Below are 26,614 nucleotides of genomic sequence, written 5' to 3'. Positions count from 1 at the left end.
TACTTCAGAACATGAAAAAGCTTACCACCATTCAAGCTTTCTGCCCACATCCCAGTGAGGAGACTCACACGTATCACACTGAGATCCACGCCTAGAATCCCTCCACCTCCTACATCATTTTGCACAGTCAGTGTCACAACATCGCATGCCTTCTAAATTTCCTTCTAAGAAGGCTGTTCATTCCACTACTGGTCACATATCTAACACATTAACTTAAGAGAGGGAAAAAAACCGCTTCCACTTACACGTAAATAGTTCATGAGGTCTCTGAGAGCTGGGATCCTCTTCTGCTCCATCAAAGACTTCAGTGAAGTGATTATTGGGATGATGTTTTCTATGAAGTTTTTCTTTTGAACCTTTGTTTGAACAAGGCATGAACAGTTAGAAGATGCAAAAAAGGAGAAGTCACTCTGTTGTTAGATGAATGGCCTAAAAAGAATTATTACTCCCTAGCAAAGGAATTAACGGCAGCTAAGCCTGCCCTCATCCCCCATGTATGTACATAGGGTTTTAAATAATTGCAGTCTGTCTTTCAAGATGTATCAATATGTCAGTTCTCATATGGAAGGCAAGCTGACAAAAGGTGCACCAAAAACCATCGTTATATTCAAATGCTTTACCAGTAACAACTGGTAACAACAGTAACGCAGAACAAATTTAGCCCAGCATAGCTTCACTGACTTCAGAGGAAATACATTTCTGTTCCTCCAGTCGACCCCGCAAGTACAAGCATCCACCAAAAATCTAGGTTTAACATGTTCTTTCCCCACCATACACTGCTTCAATGGGTGCCAACAGGCCAGAGGGGTCCTACACACAGAGCCTAAACAACAGCATATGGGCACAGTACGTCCTTGGCAATTTTTGCACAAGCTTCTCCATCACAGAAGGGTAAAATTTCTCCTACCATGGTGGCCAGCCCTCTTTCCATACCAAACTAAGTGCCATTCACCTGTGAGATGAGCTTTTTTTGTGCTGCCTGCATAACTGCATTGGCCATTGCCATTTCATCTTCATCAGGCTGCACGTCTTCTTCAGGTTTTGATCTCATAGTTGATAACTTGATCTCTTTGCAACTTAGGACGGCAAACGTATCCGAGAGCAACTCGCTGGCTTCCAGGTCCAGTGGAAGTACCTTATCCACAAAGCATGCTGGAACAGGCAGGGAGGAAATAAGAGAGTATTCTACCGTGAAAAGCAGTGCCACTAACGACAAAGAGATATCTCTGCAGGACTGAGTGCCTAACGGTTTTATATAGACACCAGTTGTTTGCCAGATTTGTTATCTTATTTACTTAAAGAGAGACCTCTACCTAGGATACTGTGGCTTATTTTTGTTGTAATGCTGAACCTCTGCTCATCTGTAAAGTGGTCTAGCAGGAACTTGTAGATATGCATCCTTTTTTCTTTGTTATCTTTTCCCCTCAGAGAAAAGAGATTCTTCGCCCTGTGGTAGAGAAAGACATTTTACAGGGACCAAGTCACATTACACAGAACTTGCAGAAATAATAAGACTTTAAATCTGCAAGGAGTATTTGAATGTCACCTTCAAGACCTATAAACCAGTTAGGATACTGCACACTCCCACAAATTACAGACCTCCTCCCAAAAGTGTCACAGGGAAGGCAGAACACTCTTAACTTAATATCACTTCCCCTAGCTTAATTTAAAACCACCCTCCCCATTGCATACTTCCTATAAAGCGCCAGGAAAGCTTTGCTGCAACCCAAAACTGCATGATCAGAGAACCCACCACCTAGTGGTAAGGGGATACAAATACACTCAACTGACCGCTCACTCTGGGGGAACCTGTTGTACTTCTCATGTTTCTCATAGCTATTGAAATGGAAGATGCATTCAATGAAGTGTTGGGAGAACATTACTGGATTTCTCTTCAGCAACAGATGCACCAGGCAGAATTCCCCGAATCTGGAAAGCAGGAAAAGAACGAACTAATCAGTCAGCCTCTAAAAGCCATTCCTGAAACACAGGGCAAAACCACAATGAGGCAGAAATATGGTTTTCCTTTCACAAGTCTCCCTCAATACTACATTTAATTCTTGTGTGGCTCCACCTGGGCTTGAGCGAGGCTACCAGCTTATGGACCTCAAGGCCTTTTTCAGACAGAAAAAGACAGAAGTTTTCAGCATCCACACGACGACTTCGTTTCTTGCCACAAAAGTAAACAGTTACAGACAGAAATACATTTGAACTTCAAATCCAGGCACATCATTTTTAGTATTGAAATAACTTAAGTCTCATTGTGGCTGAGATGCTTACAAGGCCAGCCCTGTGGAAAGTCAATCAAAACAGGGATCAGGATATCCAGAGCAAACATGGCACTGAGGCAAAGGGTAAAAATTTCAAAAGCATAAAAAGCTATGGCTTTGGTCTTGCAAGACTATTTTATAGGCATCTTTGCCTGTTTCTCATACATCCTGTTCAAGAACAAGAAAGTTATCTACTTACTTTAAAACGTTTTGAAAACTCAGTGACAGCAGACCTACAATTGTTGCAGAGGTTTGAGCTGGAAAGTGGTACTGAATGTATGCACGTGCACACAGACACACGCGCACACACAGAACATAAAGGGCACAAGACTAGAGCTCAGAGCAACTGGGCTTAGCACCTGGCTTTGCTTCATGCAGCACTGTGCAAGCCGTTTAATTTGCCAACGGCCACATTCCCCACTTGTAAAATTTTCCGGTCACAAGACATGCACATACATTTAAGAGAGAGGCAAGGATATAGATACGCTGCCTCTGGTGAAGCGTTCAGTCCCTACTGTTATGAAAACTACAGAAGAACCTTTAGATGAAATCTCGCTGCAAAGTTTCCATACAAACGGTCATTCCTACTAAGAGGCACAACATCGTGCTGGAACAGCAGGTTGCTTCTAATCAACAAGTAGGTGCAATGCTGCACAGAGAGCAGCACATGGGCAGGGCAGGAAGAACAGGACCTGAAGACTGAGACCAGCAACCTGGAAGTGCTGAACTTAGAGAAGTGCAGAGACGCAGCTGTGCACGAGAAGTTGGCATAAAGCCAGCCTGTGCCACATATGGTTCTTGTCACTGCTCCAAGAGCGGCAGTCCACTCCTGTAAACACGAGAGTTATCCATGAGCTGTCCCAAAATCTAGCAAATAAGAGCGCTCACCCACACTCTGAGGCCTCAGTTAGCCAGGAGTTACTCCTTCTAAACAAGTGAGAGGGAATCCTTCCCATGCTAACAAACAACAAATATGTTTTTTTTAGTTTCTGGTCACCTTGAGATTGATTCCTTTGACCCCAACAAGACCCCTGCGAACACAGGCTACCCAAGTTCTTGAAGCACTGCTGGAAAGCAGCAGCAGAAGGGAAATGACAGCCAAACCATCCAGCAGCAGTTCAGCAGGATGATCCTTAGAACTGTAACTCATGCTGCCCCCAAGAGCACACGCTAACCACACACAGGCCAGCAATAAACGCTTCATGGCAAGTTCAAAAGAAAGCTTCTCCCTTCACTGTGAACCACGGTGCACTGGAACCTAAGCAAAGGTCAGACCACTATTTGCGCATGAATACAGTCTTGGGGGGATACACTTACTATTTCAAATGTTAGCATTCATTTTGGCACTGACACATGCAGTCTGCTGCCCAGGCACATGTAGAAAAGCATTAGCTGCTTCCTGAAGTCCCTATGACTGAACTGTATTTAACAGTACTCTCCTCTTCTCTGCTCATATCCATGCCTCCAGTCATGCTCAGGTGTTCTGACAAATTAGTTTCTACTTGGCAACGAGACACAAGGTAGCAGCTGGAGATCAAGGCATTTTTGTGTTCTCCTTCCCCCAGCTTCAAGAGGAAGGCAACTCAACAAAAATCTGGTTTTCTGTATTCTGCAAAGTTAATCATCACAAGACCTGCAAGAGCTGGAAGTTAATCCCAGCCTGGAAGAAAGTGTTTTTATCTGGATGCATCCACTGCATGCAGATGCAACAAAAAAGGCTCCCAATGGAATAGCAATGTCTTCCTCAGCTAAAGCACTGGGAATGTGATGTTGCAATGTCACCATCTACTGGAAAGACATTTTTACGTACTCAAAACCCATACAAAAGAAATGAAGGTGTGAACGTGCACTAGTAAGCAACACTCGGTTGATGGTCCTGGAAATGCCAATCTTCGTTTTGACGGTTGTAGGTAGAAACACTAGCAAGCTGTCTAAGCTTCTCCTCTGCATTCAGTACCCGCCTACTTGCTACTCTTCTCAGAGGAACCAGTCCCACTTCAGCCCTCATCATTCACAGACTTGACTGTATCAAATACGCATTGCTGAGAATACTCCCCCTGGCCTTCAGCCTTCTACAAGAACATACAGCTTGCTACTTCGGGATCTTCCAACGACTTGGAAAGAAGTTCACCACTCCTTTGCTAGCATTTCAGACCCCAAAGCACGAATGTAGAAGCAAAGAGGTGAATAGGAATGTCATCTGCTGTCTCAGTGAAATTTGTCCCCATAAAGGTGCAAGACTGAGATTACTTTTGAGTTCATCTTTGACCTTTCGATTCCTTCAGTGTTTTACAGAACAAGTATTTTACCTGGCAATATCTGGATTTGGATCCACCAAGACACTGACAAACCGGAAGAACAGACAGTCTTTCCATTTCACAAACTCCTCCTACAAGAAAAACGTAGAAAATAAAATATCAGCCTGAACCAGGAAAAAAACAGCGTGAACCCTCAGATTGTAGCCAGGGTAATATTGGACGGAACCTGGCAGAACATACATCAGGCAAATGAGCAAGCTATACAACTTCACCAGGAGGTACACAAGACAAACCTCAAGATGACAATGTTCTGGAGGATGCTTTAAACAGCATAAATACCACAGCACCAAGCATCTAGGTTTACCACAGGTATCAACAGAAAAAGCTGTTCTCCAATGCTAACGCACAGGTGCTCCTTGATACTGTTCTCAGAGTCAAATGCACTGCAACCTGCCTTGGTTGGGTTCATATGAACATTGGGAGGGCAAACATTTTCTGCCTCGCAACATTTACATCTCTAGAACAATAAACAGAGACAGCAGGAGAAAAAAAGCACTGTGGCACTCGTTACGTTCACTCACATAGGAGTGATACAGAAGGGAATTCAAAAGAAAAAGCTAGAATAAGACGACAGATAAACATGGGATGAGAATAATTTGGTTACCCAACTGTACTAAGTGTATTGGAAGTGAATCCTCCTTAGCTAGCGCCCCCCCTCCCCCCCCCAAAAAAAGTAACGAAACCCACAGTTTTAAAGTCTTCTTGAATTAGGGTAGATTGCCACAACGCTCTAGAATCAAGCTACAAACAACGCGCTCGCTGGTCAGGTTGTCAGTATTCAGCGCAACAGAGGAAACTGAAGCAGGTTGCCAAATACATGCTTCTGCTCTCTATTTACCTGCAGAAGGTTGGTAAGCAGGATCAGCGTCTGCTTACGGATGAAGGGATTTGGGTCCTTTAGACACATGGAAATGTTGGGAATGTATCGGTCCACCATGGTGGTGTAGCGGACACATAGATCGCACATAACAATGACAACATTATTGCGAATGGCCACATCATCTGACACCTCCAGTTCTCGAGCTAGAGCTGCAATGCACTTCTTTGCCAGGTCTTCATGCTGTAAACACAGTTTACCTGTCAAATAGGGATGAGACTGTCAGTGCTGTGAATATATTCCTGTTCCTAATCACCACAGCCCAGCTAACTGCCTCCTTTGAGTCCAATATGAGCCAAGAGAGAAAGCAGGAAGTAAACAAGGGAATAAACAAGAAACATGCTGAAACTTGATGAACAATCTCTCAAAGGAATTATACTTCAAGGAGTTCCTTCCAAACTCTTTTTAGACCTATAGCGTGGGTCTCTATGGCAAATTCCCTCCTTCACAGAAAACTATTGCCGTATACAAGGTATTGCTCTAAGTAGCTAAAAAGGACAGCCCAAGCTGCCGTAGGCATAGCAGGGAGACACCCACCTCTAAGAGCATTGCTAAATTGACTTAAAGTAAGATAGAATCAGTTTGAAAGAAGTAATGTTAGAATGCAGGCTAAGCTCTGTACAGAAGTATTAAGTTTCCCAAAGCATGTAAAGAAAGAACAATACTATCCATCTGCATGAGAAGAGACTATGCACAGCCATTCTGCTCCACAGTGCAGAAAAGCACCATTTTTTTTTTTTCTTCCTGTGTCAAGCACCTCGTTACAGACAAGATGATCCTGCAGGCAGACAGCAACTAACTCTAAGAACAGAGGGCAGTACAAATCTGAAGGACATGGCTATTGCTCACCTGTACACCTATACAGAAACAATGCATTAACCAACTTGAAAAACGGTCACATAGATGGCAGTGTTTTTATGGTTTGGGCATCTCGCTATCACGGATATCTGCATTAGTAAAAGCCCCAAGCTGGAGTAATATGAATATTGAGCATTATGCATTCTCCACTTTAACTGCCACAGTTTTTGAACAGAACTTTAACCAGGGAACACACAGAAGCATGGGAATCAGATACACGAGGGCACATTTCTGTTGCAGGACTGTGCTTACCCAGAGTAATGAACGCATGAGCTCTGACCACTGGAGGCATGGCTGATCCTCTGAACTGGGACAATGACTGAGAAGCTGGAATTTCCTCACCATCTAGAGAACTAGGCACTAAGAAACAGCAGATGAGGAATGAAAACATGTTTTTGAGGTGGAAAGTGTTGTCTGTACATGCAAAATTAAAGAGAGTAAAGAGCCTCACGTTGCTCCACGTTGACAGAAGAAGCCAAAATGGACTGAATCAAAAGAAAGATGCGTTTCTCCACTTTGGCTGGACACAACTGTGCAGCCTCACCCAAAATGAAGAGGTGTTTCACCTACAGACAAAAGCAACACTGCAGTCAAAAGGCAATGGCCAAGCTGCCAATTAAATCAGCAGGAGTCTGCATGGTACTTCTCCAAAAACACCTTAAAATCCTCTCCCCTTTCAAAAGGGCTGTGGCTAGAGAAGAGAAGGCAAAATTCAGAAACAGAAGTGCGGGTGTGTGTTTAACAAACTGTTACTTCCCCACATCCACTAATGATATTGAAATAATTCTCAAAGTATTCTAGGCATTCTACAGACTTATTTTCCAAACAGCTAATCTGAAAAGTGGAGAAGCGAAGAAAAAACACGCTATTTTATTAAAAATACATGGGACATCATCTTCCTAAAGCAACTTCTTATGAAAAAGCGCTTGTATCCTCCCGTGCCCATAAACACCAGATTTCTTATCAGTTCATACACAAGGCATACACATCCTACATATAGCATAGGCATACACATCCTACATATGTAGTATATTTTCCTACATAACACAGTTCTGGGCATGATCTTTAAGAAATACCGCTTTCAAGAGCACATACGTTCTTTGACCAACCTGTGAAGGAGTACCAAACTTACCAAGAGATCTTCTTGTAGCTGTTCTGCTCCATCCTTTTTGAGGACTATATTTGAAATATAGCTTTCACAGGTGGATACTATATCTCCACACACCTGGTTGAGCAGCTCCTGTTCCACAATGGAACCAAATTAGTTCAGTGCTTTATCCATTAAACGAAATTTAGTTGTAGTAACTCTCCACACATGAATCCCTAATTTGAAAATGTTTTTATGCTTTTAAAATTCTAGGTCCTACCGACGTTAACCAGGCACTGCCTTAGAGCTTTAAAATTCTTCCTGCATATCAAAGGATGCATGCAAGTGCCAAAACACCTTGGACAATCTGGCTGTTAATGATCCACAGGCCTAAGTTTCCCTCATTGTAGAAATCACATAGGTTTAAACAGAAAGCATTTAGGTACCTGTTCCCGGTATATCCCACACATTTTAGGTGGTTTATATGAATTTTAAGGCGCTGTTTGGAAACTGCAGTTCCATTCACATGAAAATGTGATGTGAATTCCAAGAGGGAAAAAAAAAAAAAAGCTACTCGTCCATCACATAAATGAAGCTTTACTTCATTCATGATCTTTTTCTACCATCTAAAACCTGTAACAGTAAGAAATTAAATACACGCATATATGGCAGTGACACTGTTAAAAAGACTGAAGTAACCAATACAAAGGTATACGCGCATTTGGTTGCAAGTCAACATACTGTAATGACCGTACCTACCAGTGGGAATTTTCTGAGCATCAATTTTAAAAAATACAGCAAAACCCACGAATCCACCCTGGCTCCTGAAAAACAGTGTGCAGCCTTCCAGACTACTTACTCAAGTTTATTGGGATGCCTATTACAAAATAGCTGTCATCAGTATAAAAAAGAGAAATGTAACTCATACGTACACGCCATTCATTAGCAAGGGAAACATGCACCAGTTCTAGCTTCTTTGTGACTGTGCTCAGGGTGAGATATAGATTTTAACAGCAACAGATCGCCTACCTTCTAACTGCAGAAGTGCAGAAGTGAAGCAAAGATATGGCATAAAACAAATGGGGAACTGGGCAAAAAAAAGTGCAAATGATATTTTTTTAACTCCCCATTCGGGCCTATGAAAGACAGTCAGAAAACGTGAATCTAAAGCAGCCTGATACAGAACAGTTCAGACTGTTCTGCATAAGCCTACAGCTTCTAACTAGACCAATCCCAGGAAGAACTGATGTCAAAACGGCACCGCAATAGTCTCCTTAAAGGACACTGTAAACCTTGACAGAAGGCAAACACAGGGGTATTTCAGCTGCAAAAAATGTCCTCATGAAGAAAGATCCATCCTTAGCTACAGGATACTCTCCAGCACAACAGCAGTATACCAAGAGAGCTGAGTAGAAGAGATACAAGTTGCTCGAGTCAGATCCTTTTTGTTTAGTGAGTTAATGAGCCTGCAGATTGGAGACAGGAGCTGCCTTCAAGAGACAGCCCTCCAAAGAAGTGTGAAACAAGCTATTTTAAAAGATGCATTTTAAGTCCCACCTGTGTCTCTTCTGGCACATCCACATACGCATGGCAGAGCTTCTGCAGCGCTTCTACAGCTGGGCTAATCACCTCCAGGGGATACTGAAACTCCCTCAGCCAGCACTTGATATTATCTGAAAAGGAGGTCACACACCTAGGATGAGCATTTTCTAAGCTAATCAAATGCTTAAGGAGAAGAAAAAACATTGTTAAGCTGGGAAGCAAAACTGAGCCCTGCCTTTCCCTCTGCAGTTTCTCAGGGCCACTCACCGATCAGCCTCTCACGGGTGCTCCTAGGGAGGTGCTTTGCAACATGACCAATAACACACAGGATATGCCCTGTAGTATCAGCGCTCGCGTTCTGCTGCCTGAAAAATAGCAGAGGCGACAAACTAACATTAACGCTAAGAAACAACACTAAACCGCAGTAGAAAAATCCTTTCATCTAGGATATGCATTATCAAGACAGATCTGTCAAACCAAATGAAAACTTAAAAAGCTTAGGGTAACAGTTGGTTACTGCACAAATCTGTAGGCCACGACTTCTCTCCTAGCTGGAAACTCCCATAACCTGGATAAAGAACTGTGACCTAAGCAGCTAAACAGCACTCTACTTGTGGAAGGACAGACAGCGCTCACTTGCTTTGTTTCCCTTCTTCACCCCCACCTCATTCCTGCAGAATGGAGTTCAAAGCCACATATACCTGCTGATACTATCCCAGGCTTCAATGATCTTGGAATAATCCAGCTTGGGTGAAGAACCTGCCACCTTGGCAAGCAACATCCAAGCTGGTGCAGCATGCTCTGTTTCCACATGGGACATTACATTATTGATGAAAGTAGAGGAGAATTTATTCTGCCTGGACCAAATGTGAAAAGCTTTGTTCAAGTAACGGCTACAAGGAAGACAGAGAAGAAAAAATAAGTTAAACAAGGAGTAAAGAAAATACTTGGTGTTGGAGTCTGTCAGTAAACCCAATATCTCTGTCCAGGATATACCAGGCAACATAACAGAGCTCTAACACTTTGCATTCCCACTCCGCAGAGGAAGTCAGGATTTCCACTTATCTTTTTTACCACCGATATTTACCACACTCTTTCATTTACCAATCCACAATTCTCATGCACTTAAAGACCTGGCAAACAGACATGGATCTAATACTGAATGCCCTGGAGACAGAAAGTCCAACTGACACCAACACAAATCAAGAAAATGTAATTTCAGCAACCTGTAAGGAAGACTTTCTGGAAGTTTTTATTTCACGTCTGTAATGGGACAGGATACAGTAATGTTAAGGCACCGCACATTGCTCATTTATCTGTTCACCCCTAGTTACCTACTTCATGTCGAGAGAGTTCTGAGATTCACCAAGCTGCTAGGTACTTTAAGGTCATCAAGTAGAAGCTGCTAAGAAACTGCCAACTGCGTTATAAAATCGCCCAAATTAGAACATCGACAGTTTCACAGATTGGCAACAGAGCACAACCAGTATCTCATTTTCTATTTCTGAGCTATGTCTTGTTGACTAATAAACATACAACTGTCTTTAGTCAACTGATGTTGCGTCCTTGCCATACTGCGTGTCATTCCATTTCTTTGGCTACTTCCCACAGCATTCTGCAAAAGGCAGAATAATACTATTTGTCATAAGACAAGTAACATATTGTATATCAGAATTAATAAGTTCTCCTTTCTTTATTTATACTCAGTTACTTCTGTCATCAGCACACCGTTTCGCTTGCATATTTGTGCCGCTACCAACACAGCAAGAACACCGTATGACATTCCCATGTATGAACACTAGAGTTCGGGGAGAAGGCAGAGGTAACGAGAAGAGCAAGCAAAAACACTTGACAAAGGAAAACTGCACTCTTCTCACCAACTGCCAACATGTACGTGCTTGACAGTTCATCTGTCCTAGGAAATGGCGGAGCGACACAAGCAGCTCACAGCATGACAGTTTCCATCTCTGACCAGTAATATGCACTTACGTTGTCTGTTTCAAGCAGGGAACTGAAATAGCTTTAAAACGTCAATAAATTCAGTCTCCTGTCCTTGTGCGATAGACAGCATATGCATTTAAACAATATGCAAACTATGATACCTAACAGTCTGTGGTCACACAGTAAATGGGAAAGCTGAAAGTATAACCTCATACTTATATCTTAGTCCTCCAATCAATAGGCATTTTCCTATGGGGCAATTTCCTAAAGGGAAAACTGTATATTCTAACAGGATTAGAAGTAAAAAAATTCTTGATTTTTTCCATGAATGCTAATATAATAAAGGCAATAAAAAATCATCTGACATACTGGACAGAGGGCTGTTACAGAAATGCTGGCAGAATCCAAGATCTCTTTCACTGATAATAAGCAGGGGGAGGTGGCGGGGGGGGGGGGGGGGGGGCACTGAGTACTTACCACAACTCCTGGCTTTCCGAAGTCAAGAGAGTAAGGAGCTCCCACGCTAGAACCTGCTTTTCATCTTCACAACTGTATTTTTTATAATGCTTTATATGTTGCAACAAGAGCTGATCAAGACAATCCAAGGCCTTTTCTTGGACAGAACTTTCGGTGTCCATCACAACAGGCACCACTCCACTTAACCAGGCCTTCCGTACCAGAACGTTATGGTGCTGAGACTGAGAGAAACCGACTTTGCATTAGAAATATCAAGTCCTGTATGCATGGGTAAGATCAGCAAATGCCTAGAAACGTCCGCTCATCTGCCAACTTGAAATTAAATTTTAATAAATGAACATACTGCTTAACCAGCACTATAATGTGGCAGCCTATGGAACGTGGGGGCTCAGATCTCCTCGACACCACGAGGGGCCGATCACACTTGTGATCAAGCTCCCTGGTATTCCTGCTGAAGTTCTGTAACGCTTTGTTTTGCAACCCTATAAATAATTACGAGTGTCCCAATAAAGCTGTACAGCAGATGATTTAACACTAAAAACAGGGAGCTGTGATTAATATAAGCCTCACGGTATAGGCCTAAGTTACTAACCCTTTGTGAATAAATAGAAAAGCAGGAAAAATATTGCAGTGATACCATCTACACATTAGATCTCAGTAAAGTGATTCAGATTTTTTTTAAACTTGATAAGGCCAACAACATAGGCATTTTCTCCATGCATGACACACAAATCAACAGCCAGGAAAATAAATGCATCCAGCAGGTGGAAGCATCCTACATAAATCACAAGTTTATGTGAGAATGAATCATGACTTCCAAGTCAAAAGGTAATAAAAAACTTAAAACACAATCATAAAATGAATTTTGGTGAATCAACAACTGACATGCACCAGATTTGTCTGTCTGCTCCTTCTTTTAACCTACACTTTGCCCATCTCAGGTCTGCACAAGAATTTGTGCTACTTTTCCTCACCACAAGAAGCTCCGTTATAGACTGCAAGGCCTGCTTCCGTACAGTAATAGCAGGGTCCCGGCAACGATCCTGAAGAGTGGACAAGTCTTCTGGAGTACAAGGAATCACGTTGTGTTTCAGGATGCTCATAAAAACCTGAAGGTCAAACGCCAGGATAACTTTGTTGGATACATCAGTCGTGAGGATTTGGTAGCAAATCAAAAATACAGCCGCTCCCTACCAACTTTGGCTAAAGACTAACTTATCTCACGGTCAGTGAAACATCACATTAACAGGTTATAGGAAGTGGGCAGAATCAGAGATGTAGAACAGAACAGAAAGCATCTTTTCAGTTCAGATTTTCTAACAGCACTTTGTAGAAAGTCAACTTCACATTTTCCCCTTGAAACCGATATGTCTTTTATATGTACTACGTCTTTTACCTGGTAAGAAGGAAGAGAAAAAAATCCAAAAGCCTGGCAACAAAAAAAGCTTAAAAACATAGGCTGAGAAACTCAAATCAGTGTGGGATCTGAGGGAGAAGACCTGGGGGTAACAGGACTAACACAAAGAAAGGCAGTCAGCAGCAGACATACACTTTTAAAACAGTAATATTTCCATTGAACAATGCATCTTTTAAAGCCAATAACTTCATTAAAAGAATTGAGCAACAAGCAAAGCAATGCATTCCTCAAATGGAGGACGGATATAACCTCATCTCCTTGTTAAGAAGGTCAAAACAAACTAAGCAGCTAATATGCTTGAGTTTTTAAGGAAACTGCTTAATTTAAATGCCTATTGACAAAAGAGGCTCTCTTTCTAAACAAAGAACTACAGGAATGTCTGGAAGAGTGCTAGAAAAGGTTTTTATCGTCATACTTTCATTATTCACCCATCACAAACTAGTAAGCAAAACCTTTTTTAGGCCTGTTTGTACTCTGCAGGAATAGCCAGAAGCTACAGGTGGACATACTTGCACACAGTTCACTACAGTACTACGGCCCGCCTATTTACTTTAATGCCACTCTTGGTAATCACACAGAACAAAGCAGCATTCAAAAAAAACATACCTGGAGAGCAGATTTCCTCACATTGGTCTTCTCATCCCCTGCTCTCAATCTCAGCATGGCCATGATCTCTCTTCCTATCCGAATCCACAATGAAAAAGAAATTATAATAGACTGCCCAAAACATCCTTTTGCAGTGCAGCAGAGGGGAGGAGCACAGCTCTGCACTCTGCTGAGCAACTCTTGTTGCCAGAGACTTTGAGGAGGCAAGAGAGGAGACTGATCAAAGCAGGACAAAAAGCCCAAAATAATGCAGAATGAGGTATAAGCAAATGGAAGAAAAAAAACATTTTCCTAGTTTTCATTTGAAAATATACCTTTGGACATATCACAACAGAAAGTGATATACCAAGTCATTTGACACATGCAGCAAAAAGAAATAATCTGCAATTTCCTACCCATTTATTTTTCTGCCTAAGAGATTTTAGGCTACCATCAAAGTTTGAAAGCCTCATCAAATGAATCATGCACAGCTCTAACAAAAGTCTGTAGCAACCTTGCCATCTGTGGGAAAAATACTTTGAGGAGAGACCACAAAAAAATGGATCCAGCACAGACTCAAGATAGACTCAACAGACTTCTATGCAAAGAGCTTAGAATGACTACGATCTTTTATGAGTTATGCCTCACACCTCCACGCAGCATAAAGTATTAATACATGCACTTCCATATTTTATAGAGGGGAAATTATTCCCACTTACAAACTAACTGAATTTCCTTGAGGTTGCAGAATGGCACCTACAGAGAAGAGCCCAAGAGCCCACGTGGAAAACAGAACACTTCCCCCACAATGAAAGGAAAGTTAGGCCTAACATTCGACTTTCCCTAGCCATATTCATACACATTTCTGTACATTCTCGGGAAAAATACTTAAACAAGAGGACAGCTTATTAACTGACACATAGCTGAATCCACAATTCCACAATCAACTATTTCTTAGCTTTCAAACCACTCAAAAGGATTATTGACAAGTTGGCAATTTCAACCATTTTACCATTGCTTCCAAGACTTCTATAATCCTTGTTATAATTCTATCAATAATAACGAAGATTTCCCAAATACACGCCAAATGTAGAGATCTGTTGGTTACAGAAATTCATCTGAAGATTCACTGCGCTGCCATTAAGAAATAGATTAGTCACAGGGGACTAATCAAAAGCAGCTTGAAGATGGATTTTGACCAGAGGAAGCCAAAGGACTGTGATCTGTGTCATGAGTGCTTTCTTAACAGGCAGCTAACTACAGTCTCACCTTCCTCCTGAGGTTAGCTTGACAGAGAAAGTACAGAACGCTTTCATTGCAAGTTTTTGCCATGAAAATAGTCCAGCTCTTGTGAAGGTGATCAAATTTGCTGAAGCAATCGCACTTTGCCATTTGCCATTGATTTTACTCACAGGAAAAAAAAAACTGAGTTCTAAAAAGCCGAGAGCTAGCAAGGGAACATAATGTGCATACGTTGTTGGGCAATGCCTATTCTGCAGTGCATACTTCACTCCGCATACTATCCCTATCCTTCTCATCTTTGCCCACATGCATTTAGCACATTTTGCTTACCCTTGGCCAAAATTTATTTTGCATCTAAAATACGAGCTGTTTGGTCTTCGTAAAGGTGCACAATTAGCACAGGCATAAGCCAAACACAAATGCATGCCAGACAGCTTTGATAATGCACTTTGACTGACTCACTGAGCCCTGTATTTCAGCCATCCTCTGGAGTCCCAGACAGTCCTTTTTCATCCAATCCCTTTCTCAATTTGTTTTACCAAGTGCCAACTGTATGCTCAGCTGGGTATCAGATACATAAACAGGGATCCTCTGCCACCAGGAGTCTGCAGCTAAACAGGGAATACACAATACCATAAGTGGCCCGGAGGACATTTATATCTGAGAGAGCAGATTAACCAAATTTATCAGTGAAATGTTTCAAAAGAATAAAGAAGATGGGAGTCTGGCTCATGGAGATAGGGAGAGAGATCCCGTGTGAGGAGCAGCATGAGACAGGTAACAAAGACGCAAATGCAGGATATGAACTAAGCAATGAATTGAATTGTCAGCAGTTCAAGAGAGGTGAACAACAAGAACTGAGAGCAAAGATAATGGCAGAAGCCTAAAGGTTAGAAAGAAAATCTTTTACAGCTTGGAAGAGGAAAAAAAAGGAAGGGATTCAAAGAGGGAACAAAACAGCCAGAAGAGCCAGCTTACATGCTGACTTCATGCTACCAACAAATTAAGACTAGCAGGTTGCCATTCTGCATCAGTCCATTTAACCTCATACTCTGCTTTCAACTCCAGCCAATATCTGATGCTGCAGAGAAGTTAATTCTTCCCTGCATAACAGTGCTAGTCAAAGGTGCTCTGTTTTATGTAGTGAAAATATATTAGTCCTTTGTGCATTGAAGCAAGAGATTTAATTACCCTTAAATTTATGGAGCTACAAGTATTATATCCCAACATCAATTACCATCCTTTTCGGAAAGAAAAAATTACCTGCTTTTCAACGAGTGTTGCTACCACATTAGTGGAAATGAACATCCGTATTTCAAGATTAAATTTATTTTTCAGACTTAAGTGGAAATAGTATTTCTTTATGGCTGGCAATTCTACTCCTTTCATCACCCGCAAGTGGTTTTTAACTGCTCCACAGAAAGATCTCTCCACTTTCTTTGAAAAATGGACAACGAATACACTTCAGAAAATCTGATTTCAATTAAACTTTTGAAAAGCTATCCAACAAAGCTAGTATCTTTTTGACATACCATCAAGCACAGCACTATCACTGTTGTCTGTCAGCTCAATAGTTTTGAAAGTTGGTAGGGTCTTCAGTGGATGGTTGGACAGAACTGAAAGAAAGGTTAAAAGTTTAAGAACAAAAAATGGCACACGTTCACCCAGTAACATGGTCCATTGTTAAACAGAGAGCTTTGGGCATTCCCTACACTTTACAGATGCATGTATTTTTACAAAACAGCATGCCAAAAAAAAAGTCTCAGACTTACTATAAGAGAATGACTCTACCTTCTGCATCGACCATCAGACTCGCAGTGTTTGTGTTTGCTTCCAAGACTGCGTGGTCAGAGGCTGCCAAAAGGAAATAAAAAAGAAAAGAACTTAAACGCAGTATTTCCATTTAGGATAGTCTGTTGTTCCAAACATACTCAGAAAACTTACCTAACTGTAGGGTGCTATTTTCACACTAATGAATTGTGCCATCTGGCCTTTACCACACCTGAGGGAGTTCAGCACGCCAATCGTGAAAAATGCAACTCAACAGAGGCAAAAGGCATCTCAAGATTTCATCAACTGTCTGGCAAGAATGACCTTTTTTTCTAAATTATCAACCAAATGATCATCTCAGGGAAGAATCAATTTACAACACATATATATATAACAGAAAATCCCTCCACATATAAGACTTCATGAGGAACACGACTCATCTATTACTTCCCTTCAGGACAAAGTACACAAGGGCACTATGTGCCGATTTTTAGGCTCCTGACAATCAGTTCTACTATCTCCCAATAATTATTCCCCAGAAAATTCAAGAGATATTTTAAAATACCTAATTTATCCAAAATACTTACAGCTTTGCAGTAAGTCCTGTATACTCTCCAAGGTTGTAGAAGCTTTCATTTCCAGACAGTGTGCAAAACTGCTTAAAGCTTTGCTACGAACTACGGGTGCTTTGTCCGAACACCGGCCAAACACCATGACCTGTACTAAAAACTTATGCTTTAAAAACTTCTGATGGTTCAGGGACAAGGAGCTATCCAAGTTCCTCTCCGGCACATCCAACAACGCTAAAACTACATCAAGGGCAAACACTCTGTAGGAAATCTGTTCAGAAGAAAAAGTACACAAGGTGCTCTGTTAACGAAAGCAACGACACATGAATTACCTACTCAGTTTACTTGCCTTTAGGTTTCAACCATAACAACAACGCCATTCAATACTGATACTGAATTCTTCATCTTCAAAATACTGCTGTATCTGAATTCTGGAACATTAAGGAGATGTACTTACTCTGGCGTTGTGTGAGTATTTATAAAGCCAAGCGATGAAGTCAGCAAACTCTATACAGGGGAGTTTATTCAGCAAATTCACTAAGGCCTGTGCAGCATATGTGCGATAATCAGCCTTATCTGGGACCTGAAAAACAAGTGCAATTTACCTTGCAGATTATAATATTCCAATACTCCACTCTAAAAGACAAAAAGGCATTTGAGGGCTCAAGATAAACACTGGTTTATTTAATGAGGCGACATGGTCACGTTCACCAAGCACTAGGAGGAGAATCTCAACTTCCTCAGCCACTACTTCAGCACTCACCCACAGACAGGCAGCAAGTTCCCAAGGCAAAGGTGGAGTTTAGATTAAATGCAGAGGTAATGTTTCTACATGGCAGTCTTCAGATAGTTAACTGGACAAAGAGTTCATACAATCCTCATTTCCCTCCACTAAAACAGCATGAATAGCAACTGCAAACACGCTCAAAATTTTGGAAAGGTCAGAATTAGGCTAAAAGCAATTGTGGAAGGCAAAGTGTCCACCATCGGTATTCTCCTAGGATATGACGCTATTTTCAAGATGTCTGAAAACTCTGATAAAGATCAACGCAAAACACCATCAGACTGTCATGAGACTTGCAAATTATGAAAATCTTTTCATTCCTTACAAAACGTTGTGAAAACAGATTTCTCAACTATTACAGATACTGCAATGTACCCACAGAAAAGTTCTTCCAACCAAGATACACCAAAACATAGCATACCTTGGTACAAATGTGTTGCAGTAATATTCGAAGTACAGGAAAAGCAACTTCTTTCAGCTCCTCCACTACGGAACTGCACAGAAGAAAAAGAAGGAAACTTTTATAAGGTTGGTTTTGTAACAGAGCAAAACTCAAGTCAAGGTCGTTGCTTTTGAAGATACACCTTGAAAGTCAGGAAAAGTGCACATTCCAGAGCCACGAGCACTAGTGCAATAGGACACAGTCAGAGGACCGATCTACTTACTTTCTACATTAACCTGGCTTTGCAGGCACAAACTATTTCTTCCAATACCTTTCTACAGGTGGAAGGACAGACAATATGAAAAGCTTCCTTATTTTCAGTTTCCTTATCAAACATTGTCTGAGGATCTCTGCACAAGCTATACTTTCCAATAACGTGGCTCCTCAATGCAGGAGGGAAAATAAACATAGACATAACACATCTTTAAGCAAGAGAAAGCAAAGAATTAAGGAGAAATGAGCTCCATATTCATATAGTATCTCCTTCACAATACTTTGTAGTAAACTACAAAATTTGAAAAACTGACACAAAGCAAAATACTGGAGAAGGTACGTCCTCTCCACTCACTGCCACTTTTCTGTCAAACATCACCTCCTTCCCCCTCCCTCAGCAAGTACTGTAAATTACCATTACAGAAATTGAAATCAAACCTCAGCTGCGCAACCAACTTCCAAGTAAGTCCCAGTCATTCTCATCCCTTCATCAACTAACGGTAAAGTGAAGGCATGCCAGAAGGAAGAGCAGACATACCCAGGAAGGGTAGTGCCAGAACTCTGTACTTCACCTGATGAATTTTATAGCCTGATTCCTGGCACTGATCACGGGTGATGTGATCGCAAGGACTGTGCATCTGGAACCTCCTCCACCTTCCAGCATAAGAATGACATTGAGGATCCGTTGGAAGACACGACGAAGAATCTGGAAGGAAAAGGTTATCTTCAAGTTTATCTTCCTCAGGAGCAACTGAAGCAGATGGATAAACATTCTGACCCAGTTTACGGATAATCCTGAATCAAAAAAGCTTAGGTCCAAATAATATCACCTGGAAAAATATGACTCCTAGTAGGATAATTCAAAAGGAAACCATTTATACACATGACATCTTCCCTAGATGTGATGATCTCCTACAAATCCAGTAAGGCCTAAGAATGACTTCCGGACAACAACAACAGATCACCTCCAAAGCAGTAGACGGCAATTCACCACAAGCATTCAGAATTTGAGAAAATTGAGTATTTTTTGCACAGAAGACACCTTAAATTAAAAGCATGTTTTTACCGCCACATGCACTTCAACTTTGAGGGTTTTCCCCTTGCTGCACTTTTGGGACCACAGCATGCCTCATTATCCTGACATTCTCTGAGTAGTCAAACAGGAGAGACAGGAAAGATGACACAGCTCTGAAAAGGGGAGTTACTAGAGCTTCCTGGTACCACAAACGTAAACACTTCTGAAAACTTTGGGCTGCACTAGGAAACCAAGCAGTTTGAAACATGGAGGTCTAGGGCTGCACTTCCTCCTGGAAAGCAGGACAGATACTCAGGTATATATCAGGTTTCCCTGGCTAGACAGCTGCTAGTACCCTGGGCTTGCTAGCTCAAAACTAGTTCATATATGTTTATACAGATTCGCAACCACAGCAGCACGGTCACACTCAAAGTTCAAAAGCTCCATCTATAGGAGTGGCACACAGAGAGGTAGGAGATGACACAGTGCGCTCGGTAATTTGACAAAATAAAAATGTAAAGCTGCAGACAGCTTTCTGGTGGAACTGGATATTCCATCACAGCAGAATGTTCTGTGAATTAGCATCAGCCTTGCTTACCATCATCTGCGCATAACACTTCCCCGGTCCCCATTATGCATCACTGCTGCACGATCCAACGCCACAGCATACTACCAAACAGTGCTAGAGCTCCACCTAGCCAGAAGCAAGAAAATTCCAGGCAAAGACAGTAAGCTGGAATTCTCCCTTTTAAGATGCAGAGATCTAATGGAGCTATCCTCTGTTTTGAACCCATTTGTCAAAAGAGTCACTAAAGCACAGAACATAACGTACATGAAGCGCATCATCACACAAGTCAAAGCTAGTAAGAATCAGGTGAAAAAAAGCATCTTGCCCCTGAAGCAGCAAACATATGAGCAAAGTAAGTGTGAAAGCAATGTAAAAAGTAAAAAATTTGCAAGTAAAAACAACATGCAAAGGAAGAAAGAAGCAACTGCTCCTTTTCCATACAGTAGTGAGGATTTTAAAGACTTTGTCCGACTTTTACCTTATCTTCTGTACCATGTAGGGGGGAACACAGTAATCGCAGTCCATGGTAGGCCAGCTCAGGGATGTACTTTGCTCGATTAACGCTCCTAAGCAATAGAAGGCAAACAGATGTCTTCCTCTCTCATCAGAGGAACATTTACTGCACCTGTTACAACTAAACGTGCTCATTAACTGGAAAACATTGTTCAATATTTGCTAAATGTTGTTTGTGGTCAGCTAGGTGGAAAAATTTCTAATTATCTTTAGTGAAAAAAATCACTGCTTTCATTTTGATATAAACAGCTTAATAGCAATACAAGCACTGAGTGCTTTACCTCTTCAAAGCACTGTTTGCACAATAAGAATTAATAGCTCACATTGTTGCTGAAAACTCGAACTCATGTACCACCGGCTCAAAGCTTGTCATTTCAACAAAGATCTGCAAGGAAAGAAAGCCAAGTTTAGCTAATTCACACAAGAGCAAGACATGCAGGCCTGTGTGGATGCTTGAGAGTCAAACTCAGAGAGAACCTCAGTCTCTCTTAACTTTGAAAGCACAGTATCTCACTTGAAGCAGACCCCCCGCAAAGCCCACAGGTTTGATATCATGGTTCTTCCCCCCAGTTTCTGTGAGGGTTAAGCACCCTGGAACAAATCATAAACTGCCCAGCTGGCCACTAGCCAGCAAATGGCAATCATAAGGGGTATTTGAATGTTTGCCTGCCTCCGGAGCTCAGCTCTTTGAGACAAAACTGTCACTGAGGCACTGCCATCCGCTTCTGATCCCCAACCCCCTAGTCTTGTCCTATGATTAGATGTTTACAACTGTTCTGTCCAGGAACTGAACAAGATCCACTCTTTCTAAAGCAATGGCAGGCTCAGACTCACTATAAAATAACCTAAGGCTTAGCATGCTTTCTCAGTCCCCGGACTAACTCTTTACTATGAAATGCACAGACTTGGAGCAGGCATCCCATGCCAAGATTTACACAGAGCACAATTTAACCAGTGGACTGTTTCATGAAAGGCAGGTCTGCCATCACTTCTGTGGCCATGGCTGCAGTGTTCTGCATTGACCAAAAATTTGTGTTTGGGGACATACGGTTCCTTGAGTTCAGAATCTTGTTACCTGCAGGCAGTTCTGCACACATTGAGGTTTTTCCTTCAGGGAGAACTTAGGTAGAAGTCTTAAAAAATTTTTCAAAAGAAGGAAGACTGATTTGCGAACTTGAAGACGATCCTGAGTTGAAAAGTAAACCTTTTCATGATCCTCCTCCTCTTCTTCCTCCTCTCCAAAAATTCCTTCCACCTATAGTGGTAGACAACAAACAGAACCATCCTGTCCCACAGCAGCGACTGATCTGTTTCGCACTTGGTGCTTCATAGCGTTCTCAGGCTAGATCCTATAGGATTTCGCATCCAAAATTCTAAATCTTTTCTTTCAGATAACTTAAATGCATTTAGTAGTGACAGAAAACAGATGGGAAAAAAAGATGAAAGGAGGAAAGTTGGGTATAATATAAAAGAACTCCCACATAGCTTATTCTTCTTTTGAAGGTTTCAAAGGAGAAAGTCCATCAAAATTGAAGACGACTATCTGAATTTTCATCTGACATCTAGAGATTCATCTCGAGTAATTCCCATTGTGCCTATTCCCTTCTTCCTTGCTTGTCATGACCCTGCAGCACCAACATTCTCTCAGGGTTTCTGATCAGTAATTCTCAGTTCCATAAAGAAAATCATATAGATGACAGAACTTGCAGTTGAATACAGCTAACCACAGCATTTAGCCCTTAACCTCCCATCAGTAAGTTAGCAAGGGAACTCAAATACCATTTGCAAGCCTGTCACTTACTAACCGGCAGGTCTCTTAAAGAGGCTGATAGAAATTAGTTTTCCTCTCTGCTACTGAGCTTTCTAACAATATACCACAGACAAATAAGCTTTACTTTTCCTATTAGTCAGCAGCCAGGGAACTGCAGCTAGCACTGAATAATCAGACCGCTGAAATTCCTAATAATAGGCAAAGGATCAAGAGCACAGCTTGACTGCTGAACAAAAGGCTGAAGAAAAAGGGCTGAAGAAAACTATGACATAGATCTTGAAGTAAACCAGCTTTCCAATTATTGGTTTACTCACAGAGATTCATATCTGAAGAAACTACACTTCAATGTCTTACAAGAAAACGTCTTACATTGGAGTTCTCATTCCTGCTTGGTTTTCCTTTCTTTTTATTTCTTCTTGCATTGGCCTGAGAGCTTTGAGCATCAGTCTTCTTCCTTTTCCTCATCAGATTCGGTTCTTGAGGCCAGCTTTTTAGCAGGGTTTGAAGACATTTATCAAACATCACTTGATGGAACATCTGGTTAGCTACACTGCCTGCCCAGAAAAGAAAACATCACAAGTTATCTTCCAGACAAAACACCCAGAGAGTATGAAGCCATTTGGCCATCTCTTCCCTTTGTTTTTACAGTTAAGGAGATGGCCAGGACAAAGGCATTGGCCTGGGAACATAAGAAAGCTTGGGAGATGGAAAAAAACTGTTTCAACAACAAAGCTGCACTGCATCACGGCTTGGAAATGGCGATGACATTCTCCAGTAGGATCACCAGCTGATTGTCCCCTTCTAACGTATAACGTGCTGTACAACAAAGATTAGCAAAACTCTTCAGTAGAGCGCACATCAGCCTTCAACACAAAATGATACGTCCATGAATCAAACTGCTATAAAATTCCAGTTGCCTGTTATTTTAAACAGATTGTTTTCACAAATCAGCCTGCTGTGCAGCTAAGTCCTCTCTAGTTACAGAGCAGGAACTAAACAAGTATTGACAGAATAAGTTTCTCCCACAGTTGTGCCTCGTTGTCAACCCAGTGGGATACGTGTGGTTCCATCTCCATATACTGTTCAGACTCTCCTGTCGGCCCTGTCACAAAACTAGATGCATTACTAGGAAGATGCACAGCGACGCAGACCTGGACTGAAACCATCAAACCGCTTTATGACAGGACACAAAGCCACTGTCGGATGAGAACAGCTGTTCAGCACTCAACACCACAGCTGAGCTTGATCTCCAAGGTTTTCAGGGAGATCAGGCAAACAGTTCAAAAGCCATCAGTTGTTCCACCGGGAAATCTTATAAATGACAGAGGGCTGATTTTGCGTGAACAATGTTTCACCCAGTAACAGGAAGGCACGTCCTTTCACTCACCTGGAATTTCGAGCAGTAAAAAGTACAACCCAGCAGCCTGAAGAGCATAAACCCGCTGCTGTGCATTAGCCCTTTTATCCTGGCCCACATGGACAAAGTGGTGCAACACAGCCACAAGAGCATTATGAGAGAGGTTGTTTTCAGCAAACAAGGTCCAGATACTCTGAGACAAAATACATGAGTAATTGTAAGAAATACAGTAACAACATGTACACAGCTCTCTACAGGGGTACCTGCTTGAGAAAGATCTTAGTTAAAAGGAATATCAAGACTCGTGAGTAAAATATTTTTCTTGCATAACCAAACAGCTGTCTTCTTCCTTCCCCTCAAGTCTGTTAAACAAAATACCTTGGAGTAACCAAAACCGTTCAGAGATTTACATCCACAACTTTGAACGCACAGATGGAGGATAGTGAATTCAGGTAGATAAGGTTATGAGATGCTTTCTCAGGATGTACTCAAAAAGTTCTTGTGGACGACACTGTGGCAAGACATTTCTATTCACATTTTCAACAGCTGCCACAGAGACCAACCTTCTATTCATTTATTTATTATTTATATTTGTATATATATACACATATACATATTTTTAACTTAGGAATAGTTTCTCTCTGAAGTGCTCTGGCATGTATGCCAGGTAGGAATTTTCTGTGCAGTCTTAAATGCTCATATTAAGGAAAAAATAGTTCTAAAAATTCCAGATAGGCTAAACATGAACAATAGAAAAGCATACAACTTGAATCTCTGTTAAGCAGAACACATCCCAGCAACTGGCCTTACTTCTGTATTCTCATGGTCCTCAGTAGCAAAAGGTGAGAGAGACTGGTACAGCCAGGTGAAAGCTTCAAGTCCCTCTTCTGTGATCCCCTCTTCTATCCTAGAATCCAGAGGTTCAGTCTCTGTGAAATCTAGATCCCAGACTGTGTTCACCCAGGCTAAGAGAAAAACAGTTTATAAATATCAGATGCAAAGTTTCTTAAATAAATACCGTTCATTCCAAACAATACTTCAAAATAAATACGGAATACAACAACTAAAGCAGAAACACCAGGCCCTCACAGACAAGCACTAACAATTTAAGGCACGAGTGCTTCCCCACTGCTAATTGCTACCATGCCTGTAAGGAGAACAACAGAAGAGAACACGCATTCATGTCTCAACCACCCGTACCTCTGAATTTCAGATATGTGGGATATAAGACACTTTGGGCTGTATTTATCAAGATGTCTGAAAGGTGCTCCTTAAATTCTCATGCATATTACTCTAAAAATGTGTTTGTGTGGATGCACAGACATACATACATACATATATACACACACACATATATATAAAACAGAGAGGCAAATACATATGTCCACACCCACATACACGTATACATAGTGTGCAAAAATAGATACAAAGTATGCTTCTCCATAAGACATCATAACAAGCTATACAGGACTGGGCAGGAGACAAGATTTGCCCCATGAAGGTGCTTGTCAAATGTGCTGAGACCCTGTTTTCTTCTCCCTGTCTTCATTTTTCTCTTTGGAGGATCACACAAGTCACCACAGGATAGACACGACTCAGGAACACACAAAAAGCTCTCTTTGATAAGAACATACCACAGGCAACCATTTCTACGTACATATATTTTAGTTTATAAACACCTACAACAAGGACAAATGGTACTCACTCATCCGCACCCCTCCCTCATCCCAATCTATTCTTTAAAAAGAAAAATTGAAAGTAGAAATTACAAAACCGTAGTTATGGCACTGCTATCAAGCACAGTAACTAGCAGCTATACTGCACGCCAAAGGAAAGCGAATTCCACTGCTGGGAAAATGCTACTTTGGGATATCGATGTGAGTATGCATCTGAACATATGTCTGAACCCTGGGAGATAACGACTTTGCTGATGCTGAAGCGCTGGTGGCAACTTCTGTTTACTTAAATTACTGCATCCGTAGTGCAACAGCCGCACACTCATCTAGTCTGAGCTGAATGAGAAGGCTGAGATGGCCAAAAGCTTCAGATAAGGTCTATTATTTGGGAACTGCATTTCACCGCAGCAGCTTCCTGTGGCCAGGACCACGACACAAGGGCACAGAAGGCGCACCCGCCTTAGTCCTTGCTCCAAGCTTCAAAGGCAGCGTTAGAGATCAACAAGAACGGTTTCCACAGTTTGCTGCGGTTTTTACCCAACCTTCTCACGAGGTTTCCAGCCACGACAACCCCTGCACACGGGATCTCCTGCCTTGCAGGGGCGCTGGCCCCGCACCCCCTGACAGCCCCGGTAAGAGCGGAAATAGGGCCTGTGCCCGGCTCTGCCAGCGCCTCTCTGCACCGCCGGGACAGGCCGCCGCGGTGGCGGCACCGAGGCAGAGCCCGGGGCGGGGCGGGGCCCGGCTCCGTCCGGGGTGCTCTCCCCGCGGGCCGAGGACGGGCCGAGGCCCCCACCCCGCCGCGCCGCCCCGCCCCGCGCCGCCGGCTCGGCCGCCCCCGACCGTTACCGACGGCGACAACGACCCCCACCCCTCACCTGCGCTGACGTCACCCAACCGCCACCCCGCCAGCGCGCGCGACGCCTCCACCGCCGCCGCCGCCGCCACCACCATCCTGCCGCCGCCGTCGCCTTCGAACCAGCCAATCGCGCGCCCGCACCGGCCCCAGCCAATCCCCACGCGGCGCCCGCCGGCTTCCCGGAAGCGACCGGGCTGCCGGCCCTCGGCGCGCCTGCGCGGGGGGAGCCGACCGGAAGGCGAAGCGGCAGGGGATGCGCAGCGCCTGCGTGTCGCGGCGGGGGCGGGGCGCGCGCCGCGGCCCCGCGGCCGCCCGGGCGGCGCATGCGCGGTGCTGCGCCGCGGCCCGGCACGGCGCGAGCGCTCGCGCGTGGGGGGCTGCGGGGCCGCGCGCGCGCGCGCCTCGCCCCCGCCCCTCCCCGCCCCGCCCGCCGCCGGCTCTCCCCAGCGCCGCGCTGCCGCCG

At 42.8% G+C, this 26,614-nt stretch overlaps 1 protein-coding gene across 2 annotated transcripts in view; it reads right to left on the bottom strand.

The window, feature by feature from the left end:
- NCAPD3 (non-SMC condensin II complex subunit D3) overlaps positions 1–26,356 on the bottom strand; it is a 32,683-nt gene extending 6,327 nt beyond the window's left edge. For both annotated transcript variants that reach the window (XM_068916877.1, XM_068916878.1), the window contains exons 1-28: positions 26,171–26,356; positions 24,427–24,581; positions 23,647–23,809; positions 22,629–22,813; positions 21,564–21,743; positions 20,812–20,873; positions 20,454–20,541; positions 18,965–19,098; positions 18,159–18,231; positions 17,411–17,536; positions 16,972–17,224; positions 16,406–16,468; positions 16,147–16,230; positions 13,394–13,467; positions 12,345–12,479; positions 11,371–11,591; positions 9,654–9,845; positions 9,220–9,317; positions 8,968–9,083; positions 7,456–7,563; positions 6,775–6,889; positions 6,576–6,683; positions 5,427–5,665; positions 4,580–4,659; positions 1,792–1,929; positions 1,314–1,447; positions 953–1,152; positions 246–356 (exon numbers count right to left, since the gene is read on the bottom strand). In XM_068916877.1, the coding sequence (XP_068772978.1) occupies positions 246–356; positions 953–1,152; positions 1,314–1,447; positions 1,792–1,929; positions 4,580–4,659; positions 5,427–5,665; positions 6,576–6,683; positions 6,775–6,889; positions 7,456–7,563; positions 8,968–9,083; positions 9,220–9,317; positions 9,654–9,845; positions 11,371–11,591; positions 12,345–12,479; positions 13,394–13,467; positions 16,147–16,230; positions 16,406–16,468; positions 16,972–17,224; positions 17,411–17,536; positions 18,159–18,231; positions 18,965–19,098; positions 20,454–20,541; positions 20,812–20,873; positions 21,564–21,743; positions 22,629–22,813; positions 23,647–23,809; positions 24,427–24,581; positions 26,171–26,246 (3,711 nt within the window). In that variant the 5' untranslated portion in view covers positions 26,247–26,356. The remainder of the gene's footprint in view (positions 1–245; positions 357–952; positions 1,153–1,313; positions 1,448–1,791; positions 1,930–4,579; positions 4,660–5,426; positions 5,666–6,575; positions 6,684–6,774; positions 6,890–7,455; positions 7,564–8,967; positions 9,084–9,219; positions 9,318–9,653; positions 9,846–11,370; positions 11,592–12,344; positions 12,480–13,393; positions 13,468–16,146; positions 16,231–16,405; positions 16,469–16,971; positions 17,225–17,410; positions 17,537–18,158; positions 18,232–18,964; positions 19,099–20,453; positions 20,542–20,811; positions 20,874–21,563; positions 21,744–22,628; positions 22,814–23,646; positions 23,810–24,426; positions 24,582–26,170) is intronic.
- Between the last annotated feature and the right edge of the window lie 258 nt (positions 26,357–26,614).

This window comes from Struthio camelus, chromosome 22 (genome assembly GCF_040807025.1).
Source record: "Struthio camelus isolate bStrCam1 chromosome 22, bStrCam1.hap1, whole genome shotgun sequence".
NCBI lineage: Eukaryota > Metazoa > Chordata > Aves > Struthioniformes > Struthionidae > Struthio > Struthio camelus.
This window is presented reverse-complemented; position numbering and strand designations above follow the sequence as displayed.